This window comes from Coturnix japonica, chromosome 20 (genome assembly GCF_054131305.1).
Source record: "Coturnix japonica strain WE chromosome 20, WE-NBRP24, whole genome shotgun sequence".
NCBI classification, from domain to species: Eukaryota; Metazoa; Chordata; class Aves; order Galliformes; family Phasianidae; genus Coturnix; species Coturnix japonica.
In genome coordinates, this window is record NC_140682.1 from 7677467 (window position 1) to 7688823 (window position 11357).

The window sequence follows — 11357 nt, forward strand, 5'->3', positions numbered from 1 at the left end:
ACTGTGTTAAAAGCCTTCTGCTCCAGCTCTGGGCTTCCCTGCTGCAGTGTCAGAGCACAGCCCTGAGGGCTGCATGTCCCAGCACGGCTGCAGGCTGTGCAGCCGGGGCTGCAGGCGGGTGCCCAGGGCTGTCCTGCAGAGCAGGGTCCCTGCTGTGCCCCAGGGGCTGTGTGCCGGGTATGGGACTCTGCCGCCTGCCAGGCTCAGCACTCAGCCTGCCCGGGGAGCTGCCCAGGGCGCTGCGGGGAGATGGGTGGGGGGAAGGAGCCCCCCGGCAGGGCTTTAACTGCCACAGCTGCTGCCTGGGGCAGGGGATCACAGCTCCACTGCACAACTGAATGTTTCTGAGGGCACTTTGCAAGAGGAGAGCCAAGGCAGGGGGTTTCCATTTCCTGTTCTGAGGCAAAGAGGTTTGGAGTCAGAAATCTAAAAGGGGCAATAAGAGTTCTGAGAATTTTTCGTCAATCAATTGCTTGTTTTGTGAACAGTCACACATGATGTGCTTTCAGTCTCCCCTTTCTCAAAGGATGTAATTATGATCATTTTCTGTAGGCATGAATAATTCACTTATCCTACAAACATGCAGCATTTTCTAACTGAAACTGAATGTCACAGAAGCTGGGGTAGGGGGCTCTAAGAGCACTTGGGGTAAAGATATGAGACTTGAAACAGATGAAAATATCCAGGGAGAAGGGATAAGAAAAGAAGTGGAAGGTTACAGCTCCAAATGCTGCATCTGATTTAGGAATGCTGAACAACATGAAATTAAATGCAAGTAATGGTGCTAAATGTACACTATTGTAGGAGAATGAAAATATTTTATGTTATAGCAGGAGGAGTGTCTCTGAGAATGGTCTGGACTTGTCATTACCTTCTGCACTCTGAGCAGGACTCCAAGCACAACAACAGCAGATGCCCAACAGCAGCTCCATCAGCGAGTTCCTCCTGCTGCCGTTGGCAGACACGCGGCAGCTGCAGCTCCTGCACTTCTGGCTCTTCCTGGGCATCTACCTGGCTGCCCTCCTGGGCAACGGCCTCATCAGCACAGCCGTAGCCTGCGACCGCCGCCTGCACACCCCCATGTACTTCTTCCTCCTCAACCTGGCCCTCCTCGACCTGGGCTGCATCTCCACCACTCTCCCCAAAGCCATGGCCAACGCCCTCTGGGACACCAGGGCCATCTCCTACACAGGATGTGCTGCACAGCTCTTTTTCTTTGTCTTCTTCATCTCAGCAGAGTTTTCCCTTCTCACCATCATGTCCTATGACCGCTACATTGCCATCTGCAAGCCCCTGCACTATGGGACCCTCCTGGACAGCAGAGCTTGTGCCACCATGGCAGCAGCTGCCTGGGGCACTGGGGTTCTCAATTCCCTGCTGCACACTGCCAGCACGTTTTCACTGCCTCTCTGCCAAGGCAATGTTGTGAACCAGTTTTTCTGTGAAATCCCCAAGATCCTCAAACTCTCCTGCTCTGGCTCCTACCTCAGGGAAGTTGTGTTTATCATTTTTAGTGTCAGTTTAGGCTTTGGGTGCTTTGTTTTCATAGTTGTGTCCTACGTGCAGATCTTCCTTGCTGTGCTGAGGATGCCCTCTGAGCAGGGACGGCACAAAGCCTTCTCCACATGCCTTCCTCACCTGGCCGTGGTCACCCTGTTTGTCAGCACTGTCCTTTATGCCTACCTGAAGCCCCACTCCATCTCCTCTCCATCTATGGACCTGATGGTGGCAGTTCTGTACTCAGTGGTGCCTCCAGCATTGAACCCCCTCATCTACAGCATGAGGAGCAGGGAGGTCAAGGATGCAGTGAGGAAAGTGATTATTAAATGTGTTTCACAAGCAGTGAACTGCACGTCTCTTTGAATTCATGACTTGTATTGAGCTTTTTACTGAATCAAACTCTCCTTTTTGTATGTTTTGTGCAATTTTATAAGTGTAATTTATTAAATCTTATTCATTTTTTTTTAATACTGTAATGTTTTTCACTAAAACCTTAGGATTGAAATCAATTCCTTTTCAGCTTGCACCTTTGTAATGTAGCCACACTGTACATTATGAACTAGCCTCTCCGTGAACCTTAACAAAATAAAGAACATGCAGTGACTCTGTCTGTCCTGCATCTTCTGAGACATTTCTGGAGCTGTTGGGGTCAGATGTTCTCAGAAACTTACAGTCCAGCAGGAAGCACACAGCTGTTCATCAGATTGTGCAGTGACTACAGCCTGCAGCAGCTTATGGACCATCCCTGGGCTCCTGGCTGGCATCTGTGCTTTCAGGCTCACATCTGTCAGTGCCTCTGTGTTGTGGGTTTATGATTTCTGTTGTCTGTATTCCACATAGAACATCATACAGACCAGTGGAAGTTAAAGAGTTCATGTTCTCATTCCGTGTTACCACCATTTTCGGCATTTTGGGTTCCCATAGTCAGGGAGGAAGGGGGGGGATCATCCCCAGAGGACTTGGCGTTAAAAGGAAGCGGGATGAGACTCCGGACTAGACCCCAGCTGCTCTCTGCCTGTGGCCTTCTCAGCTCCCCACAGAGAAAAACACGTGCTGCTCTCGCACTATCATGGTTTGACTCCTACTTTGGGTACTCTTCTCTCTCTCATTTTGTTTGATTTTTCTGCTCTCCTGAAGGCTGGGATGATCATGGCTGGAAGGCAGAAGGTGAACTGGAGCCTGCAGGGACAAGAGAAATGGCAGGGAAGCTGTGAGGGAACACAGCAGTCAATGTGCCAGCCCAGCCCTCCCCAGCCCTTCTGCAGGGGGGTGGCACAGCAGGCCCTGCACAGGAAGACAATGAGCAGCAACACTGATAACACTCTGGCTAATGCGGATTACAAATGCAGATGTTGCCCGCGGGGTCCCCAAGGGGAAACTGGGAGCTGCTGGGGCGGGGGGTGGGCAGGGGACTGAAAATTCCCCCCTTGGAGACTTCACATTAAGACACTCAAAAGGAGGCATCGGGGAGTTTAAACCTACAATACAGTCCATGTATGTAGAGCTGCGGAGTGAGGTCATCTCATGTCTCCCGTGGCCCAGAGCAAGTAAAGCAGTCCCAGCTGCACTCTGAAACAGAGAGCCAACCGGGCAGCAGAGAATGCTAACCTCTACTCCCTTCCTTTCTGTCCCAGCTGCAACCCCTTCCTGTGCCCCTCGGAGCCCAACCCAGGCTGCAACACGCCTGGGAACCGCTGCTCCCCTGGTTGCAGCCCGTCTGGCCCAGTAAACCTGCTGCACTGGGCAGGAGCTGGAGCCGGGACCAAGGTCCCGCCTGGGGTATGGCAGTGCCAGGCAGTGTACTTGGGGATGACCCTACGTACCCAGTGCAATACATTCCAAATAGCCACAGACATCAACTGACTGCCATACTTTTCTCACCAGACATCGATATAAATGGACTGCTTGGTGGTTCTGTGCTATGGCTGTCTTCTCGCCACAAGCTGCACATCTCTCCACTGAATGGTAGCACCACTCATGAGAAAAGTTGTCTTGGAGAATCATGTAGCACTGGAAAAATGGACAGCTATCCAGGAGGGTACCTGTGCCATCATCAGCAGTGATTGTTGTGAATACATTCCTGACATTTACAACATGGAATTCCTATGATGACACGGATGGAAACCCAAATTGTTCCAATCAGCCCACTAAGGACAAACAATCGGACCATGTCTCAGTTCTCCAGTAGTGGCTGTGGCTGCCCTGGTTCAGCCCAACCTACATTGCTCTCATTACATACATTGCTCTCATCTACATACCCCTCATTAGAGGTGCTGAGGTGCTGTAAGGCATGCCTGACTCAGAAAGGGCAGAGCTGTTCTGAGGAGCTTTGCAGTTTCCTACAGCTGTTGTGAAATATAAAAGGATGAAAATGAATTTAGTTGTGAGAAAGGAAAGCTATTGCTTGTGGGGGGCTTCAGGTAGGCATAAAGGACAGTGCTGATAAACAGGGAGACCACAGCCAGATGAGGGAGGCACGTGGAGAAGGCTCTGTGCTGTCCCTGCTCAGAGGGACCACTGCCCAGGAGGTTACTGTTATAGATTCTCATGACAAAACCAGACAAAGTCCAGTGTGATACATAAAGGGAGAGCTTTATTTAATTAAGCAAGGCAGTAAAGTGAGCAAAACACCGTGCACCGGCACGGTCTGCCCGGCTCCCGAGCGACTGCAGTGCTCCGCGGCGGACGCTAGATGTCGCTGCCGGGGCGGCTCGGCTAAGCCGGCGAGATCTTCCCGGCCGTGGTTAAGACCTCCTGCAGTGGGGCCTTCACGTTTGCTAGGCTCAGCTAAGGCTGCTGTGCTAGGAATGCCATTTGTAGGAAACGGAAAGCAAGCAAAGCCAGCAGCAGCTTGCCTCATGTGGGGTTCTCCAAAGGCTGCCTGACCCCCCCAGCAAGCTGGAAGGAGATGGGGAGCACAGTATGGATGAGTGCTGCTTCCTCCATCCCAGGGAGCGAGAGCCTGGTCTTCTGCGGGAGAGGTACAGCAGGGCCCTGTGGCTTCCAGGAACACACAGCTCCGAAGGATAACGCGTGGGGAGTGAACAAGAAGCTGGGGGATGTGGGGATCCCCAGCAATTGGCTACCACAGCCCAGCCAAGAGCTGGGCTGATTTACTTTGCAAGTGTGTCCGATGAGTTCCAGCCCTGTGGCACTGGCCATGTGCCACCTCCTGCCTTTTAGGCTCCCCCAAAAAGCATGCTCACCACTTTGCTTCTTGATCTCCCATCTCCAGACTCTCAAAAGCCCTGAGCGAGGTTTCCCCGAAAATAAAATGAAATAAAACCATGCAGGTTTTCCAGTTTTGCTGAAAAATCATTTTAAGTGCTGATCTCCCCCCCCCCCCCCCCCACAAGGTTCTGTTGCATGCCACGTTGAGCTGTGCCCAGAGCAGAAAACTCTGTTTTTCCCTCCCTTCTCTCCCGCTTTCCCACTTTCCCTCTGCTCTGGGGAAATAGCTCATGTTGCAGACATGAGAAGTCTGCACAGAGAAGAAGAATGACACACACAGTATCACAGTCTCGTGCAGGTTGGAAGGGACCTTAGAGATCATCGAGTCCAACCCCCGGGATTCGAGCCCCTGTGTAGCAGAGCGGCACTTCTACCACTTGTGCCACAGGGGGATTCGAACCCGGGCCTCCGGTGTTGCAACGTGGCATTCCTACCACGTCATGGTTGGAGAGGGAAATACGTCACGGAAGTGACACACTCTCTCTCTCTCTCACTGCCTGGCAGCAGGTGTGGGAGTGCTTCCAAGCTGTGTTGACTTCAGTTTCAAAGTAGGCTTCTTGGTCTTTGGAAACCTCTCTCTCTTTTATTTTACTTGATTTATTAGCCTCAATTTCAGTTAGATTGTATTATACTGTGTTATCTTGCATTCCGATATCATAGTAAAGTAAGTTTTCCTCCTTAGATAATTGCCACTGCTCTGTTTTATTTCCTTGAGCCCAGCTCCCATTTCCCTACTCCTTATCCCTTTTCCCTTCACATTTTTGGGGGCCAGGGGCCCACAGGCCTACTGCACCCCTGTCATGGACATAGGTTGATCTAGATCTCTGTGACAAACTGAAACATGCTGGGACCACTCCCATGATTGGAGTACTGTGATAGATAGCTATTGTAAGGACAGACGAGGAAGGAAGGGTGGTGGTGTGGCCCTTTATACCATTTGATGTTGAATGAGTTTGGGGTTGGGAATGATGAAGTCAAGTGTGTGTGGGTAAGGATTAGGGGGAAGGCCTGTAGGGGTGACATCTTGCTGGGGGTCTGTTGTAGACCACCTAATCAGGATGAAGAGATGGATGAGGCCCCCTACCGGGGTGGTGCCCTTCTAGACCTGCTCTTCACTAACAGTGAAGGACTGGTAGGAGATGTGAAGGTTGGGGATTGTCTTGGGCAGAGCAACCATGAAATAGTAGAATTCCCTATTCTTGGAGATGTCAGAAGGGTGACTAGCAAAACTACAATCCTGAACTTCGAGAGGGCAGACTTTAACCTATCCAGGACACTTGTAGCACGGGTCCCATGGGAGTCACTCCTTAGGGGTAAAAGGGTCCAGGAAGCCTGGATACTCCTCAGGATGGAAATCTTAAAGTCACAAGAACAGGCTGTCCCTGAATGCTGTAAGGTGAGCTGTAGGGGAAGAAGATGGGGGTGGATGAACAGGGAACTGTTGTTGAGACTCTGGAAGAAAAGGGGTGGATGAACAGGGAACTGTTGTTGAGACTCTGGAAGAAAAAGTCTGTGTCCTCTGGAAGGAGGGACAGTCTACTTGGGGAGATCACAAGGAAGTTGCTAAGGTATGCAGGGAAGAAGTTAGGAAGTCAAAAGCCCAACCTGAACTTCGATTGGCCACTGCAGTAAAGGAGAATAAGAAATCCTTTTACAGATATGTAAAAGATGTACAGATATTACTATGTAATAGTAAGAGGAGAACCAGGGAAGATGTCCATCCTTTAGTTGATGCAGTGGGGAATGTGACTACTGAGGATAAGGAGAAGGCTGAGGTCCTCAACACCTTCTTCACATCTGCCTTTAATAGGCAGATCAGTTATCCTCAAGGCACTTTATATCCTGATCTGGAAGTCTGGGATGGAACACAAAATACACCCCCAGTGATTCAGGTGAACAGTTAGAGCCCCGCCTCCATCTGGACTGTCACAAGTCCATGGAACCAGGTGGGCTCCACCCTTGGGTACTGGGGGAGCTGGCAGGGGTGATTGCTGAGCTACTCTCTGCCATCTACCAGCATTCCTGGTTATCTGGATAAGTCTCAGAGCATTGGAGGCTTGCTGATGTGACTCCCATCTACAAGAAGGGCCGTAAGGAGGATCCAGGGAACTACAGGCCTGTCAGCTGAACCTGGTACCGGGGAAAGTTACGGAACATATAATCTTGGGTGAGATCATACGGCTTCTGTGTGGCATCTAGAGGATCAAGCAAAGCAAGCATGGGTTTGAGAAAGGCATGTTGTGCTTGACCAACCTCATTTCCTTCTATGACTGGATGACCAGACTGGTCCATGAGGGAAAGGCTGTTGATGAAGTCTACAGCAAAGCCTTTGGCACTGTCTCTCACAGTATTCTCCCAGGGGAACTGGCTGCCAGTGGCCTGGACAGGTATACCCTTCTTTGGGTAAGGAACTGGCTAGAGGGTCATGCCCAGCAGGTAGCGGTTAATGGAGTTAAGTTCAGCTAGTGACCCATTACAAGTGGTGTCCCCCGGGGGTTAGGTACTGGGGCCCATCTTGTTTAATATCTTTATTGATGACCTAGATGAGGGGATTTAGTGTACCCTCAGTAAGTTTGCAGATGACACCAAGTTGGAGGTGGTGTCGATCTGCCTGAAGGTAGGGAGGCCCTTCAGAGGAATCTGGATAGGCTGGATCGCTGGGCTGAGGTGAATGGGATGAGGTGCAACAAGACTAAATGCTATGTCCTGCATTTTGGCCACAATAACCCCATGCAGCACTATCAGCTTGGGGTTGAGTGGCTGGATGACTGTGAAGAGGAAAGGGACCTGGGGGTGTTGCTTGATGCTCAGCTGAACATGAGCCAGCAATGTGCCCAGGTGGCCAAGAAGGCCAACAGCATCCTGGCCTGTATAAGAAATAGTATGGCCAGCAGGAGCAGAGAGGTGATCATCCCTCTGTACTCAGCTCTGGTGTGGCTGCATCTTGAGTACTGTGTTCAGTTTTGCCCTCCTCACTACAAGAAAGACATTGAGGCCCTGGAATGTGTCCAGAGAAGGGCAACAAAACTTGTGAGGGTTTGGAGCACAAGTCTTATGAGAAGCAGCTCAGGGTGCTGGGATTGTTTAGCCTGGAGAAGAGGAGGCTCAGGGGAGACCTCATTGCACTTTACAACTTCCTGAAGGGAGGTTGTGATGAGGAGGGACTTGACCTCTTCTGCCAGGCAACAAACAGGACCCGAGGAAATGGCCACAAGTTGTATCAGATGAGGTTTAGACTGGACATACAAAGGAACTTTTTTTCTCAGAGAGTGGTCAGGCACTGGAATGGCTGCCCAGGGAGGTGGTGGAGTCACCATCCCTGGCAGTGTTCAAGAAGCGTCTGGGTAGGGAGCTAGGAGATATGGGTTAGTGGTTTTCTGTAGGTATGGTAAAGGGAGGATGGTTGAACTAGATTCCCTTGTAGGTCCTTTCCAACCTTGTGATTCTATGATTCTGTGATATATACTGCCACACTTCAAAAAGTTTACTGTGAAAGTTTTGGGGTTTTTTAGTTAACATAAATCACAGATGGTTTCAGTGATGGACATTTGAGCTCAAAAGAGAATTCTTCAATTGCCACTTTTTTTCTCAGGGTGTTTAGCTATGTCCCATGTGAAGTCGTCTCTGCTGGAAGGCAGAAGGGAGGGGCTGCAAAACGGGGCCGATGGCTCTTGGTGGATGACTAAAACTTCTGTTGGATGATAATATGTCCATGAGAACAAGTGCTGAATTTCTCTTGTTCCTTTAATCTGTAATTGCCCACATTTCATTTTCTTCTTTTTTTTTTTTTTTTTTTTTGCTTCCTATTTTCTAAGCCTCACATTTCCTCTTGGGGAATTATCTGCTATGTCCTCTTTGCTGCAAGGAAGCATGACACAAATCACCGCAGAAACCAGAAATAATTACTCTGAAGTCAAACACAAATCACAAATTCCATTCAGCTTTTGGCCACCTGTATTCCAAGGCAAACTATTTAATAATATTAGTTTGCCCCCCCTGGGAGATTACTCGAGATGATTTTAATGAGGTCTCAGTAGATGTGGTTAAAAAGTTGGTGCCTGACAAATGACAGTGATGCAACTCAGCGCCTGAGTTTAAGCTTGTTTAAATTGTCTCCACTGTGCATTATTAGAGTCTCAAGGTTTCTCTCCTTGAAGTTAGCAGCTCTCCAGTTAGGCACCCAGGCTTGACTATGGCTCTAATGTAGGGGACAGCAAGAGACTGCCCCAAAGGAAATATGGCCTATGAGAACCGGAAAGATATCTACAGTGCTTTAGTTAGATCCCAAGAAAAGTGAAAGTACTCTTGTCTAATCAGTGCAATTTGTAAATCATGGGTCAAGCAGAGCTAGCTGCATGTTGGTGGCTGGTTCTAATGCTGTTTAGAGTGGGCTGATTTCAAACAGCTTCTAACTCTCCCAGTCTCAGAAATGGTTCTTAGTGAAAATAAGGCCAATTGAGAGCACACCTGGTCCTCCCCCCAGCTGCCCTGGGGCTCCCGTTCTGCAGAACTCTCATGGCCATTCCTTCTTCCCAGACCCTGTATGGTCATTGTTGGAGAGAGTGACACTGAACGTGAATAAGATGCACACTAATGATTTTCCGCTCTACTACAGCTAAGCAGCAGCTTAGGTGCATGGGAGATCCACCACACACATATCTCCAGGTTGCTCTGAGGTGAGGAAAACTACTTGGGAAATTGGAATTTGACTTGAGTCTGAATAATGCCTTCTCTCCAGGCAACATATGATGTGCAGGCATTTGGACTTAAGACCTCATCCTTTTTCCTGAACAATATTTCAGCGTTGCTGCAATGACTGCACATGTACCGAACATTTCAGTCTCTGGTGTATGCAGAGGCAAGAAGTCTAGCCTTATAAACACACAGTTCAATAGGCCTTGGTACACATGTGGTTAATAAAACTGATTAAAATATTTGCATGACACAACACAGCTGAGAAAGCATTTGGTTACTGATGACATTCACAAGAGTTTAAAGGCTATGTTTGCACGTGGTAGATGGGAGTGGTGTGTGTGTAGCTCATTATGACCTTGGGACTTAGTGGTACCTTATCTGCAAACCTGGATATTTGCAGTCTTGTGCGAACAACATGGCAAGTAAGCTCTGCTTCTGCTGGTGGGTGAGGCTTTCTCATCCTCTGGCTAAAAGTAGCTAGTAGGGTCTTCCTTTGATTGACTTGGTGGAGGTCCACAACTTGCAGCCTAAGGCGTCAGCAAACTTAGACACTTTTGCTGAGCAAGACACATTAAGTTCTGTATAAGTATTATACAATATAATGCTTTTGTAAGCTTTGATTTGTAGCTCACTTTGAATGCTAAACAACTGAAGTCCTATTGGGCTATAGGCAAATACACTTGGGGAATGTACTTCATCAATTGTGGAGGCTGAGTTATTAGCACTGGGTTGTTAAGAGCAGGCCTGGGAGTTGGCATACCAGTAAGCAAACAGCCCCCACACAGAGTGGAGGCCCAATCATGATTCTACAGACTTGCAGGATGTCTGTCACTTGTTCTTGGGACTGCTGTCAGTTTACATGGGCCTTATGGCTGTGGTGATGAGTTAGCTACATAGAAATTTTGGCCCTAGTACAGGCAGAGCTGATGGCAGGAGTCAATGCCCAGCTAGGTGTGCCCGACCCAGCCCAGCTGGGCAGGGATAACAAGGTAACCCACGGGGCCATTGGCTTAGGCTGCAGCTATCTTACACTGCTGGAGGTTGTTCCAGCCTTGTCTCTGTGCCTCTGCTGGATCCAGAGCTCAAGATGGACGAGCAGAACCTCTGTGGGAGTTGTGTTTTAATCCAGCAGCTGCTTGAGCAACATATGCTCATCTGCTCACTCCCCACTCTTCCTAGTGATCACTGATCAACAGAGGGTGTCACTGGTCATCAGGAGATTTGAGGCGTCCATGGGAGGGGGTGAGCAGACCTTGTTCTGGGAGATGGGGCACCGACACAAGAGGACTAAAGCAGACCCAAAGGAGGGACAAGTGGCTCCAGAAAGACTGGGGGTAAAAGGAGGGTGATGTAGTCACGCTGTGTCCATGGATCAAAGTGTAACGAGTATGGATGAGCTGAGAGAGAGCAGAGGGAGGGTACTGGGGCTGCTTGGCAGCATGAGGATCTCCATCCTCTAGGACTTTGAGGCAGATGATGAGAGAGGGTGGCGAAGCCCACAGGGGTGCAGGACATGGTGCGCATGGCATGGAGCTGGGGAAGCTTCCCAGCACTTTGAGGTGACCACTGCCAGGCAGAGACAGATCCAAGCAGTCCATGCTGAGCATGAGAACAAGGACACAGACACACAGAGTGTAGCTTTGCTGAGGGATTTATTGATCATCAGAGGGTGTCATTGATCATCAGGGTCTTCATTGGTCATCAGAGGGCAACACTGGTCATCAGAGGGCAGCAATGGTCATCAGAGGATGTCAGAGGGCATCACTGGAAAGGAGAAGCCTTGTCCCTGCAGGGTTTGTCCCCAAGGACTTAGGGCAGGAGAAGGACTGGCAGCAGCCAAGAGATCCAGGGCAGGATGTGGGTCCCATGGCAACAGAAGCCATAGCCCCTGTCTCAGCTGCATGGTGACTCTGGGCCATCCATAGGGCACC

The 11357-nt window shown here is 49.7% G+C and overlaps 1 protein-coding gene across 1 annotated transcript; it reads left to right on the top strand.

Moving 5' to 3' along the window:
• The first annotated feature begins 912 nt into the window (after positions 1–912).
• Positions 913–1863, top strand: LOC146757513 (olfactory receptor 14C36-like). Its single transcript, XM_085520676.1, has one exon. It carries the CDS (start codon positions 913–915, stop codon positions 1861–1863), a length of 951 nt encoding a protein of 316 aa, XP_085376802.1.
• The last annotated feature ends 9494 nt before the right edge of the window (positions 1864–11357 follow it).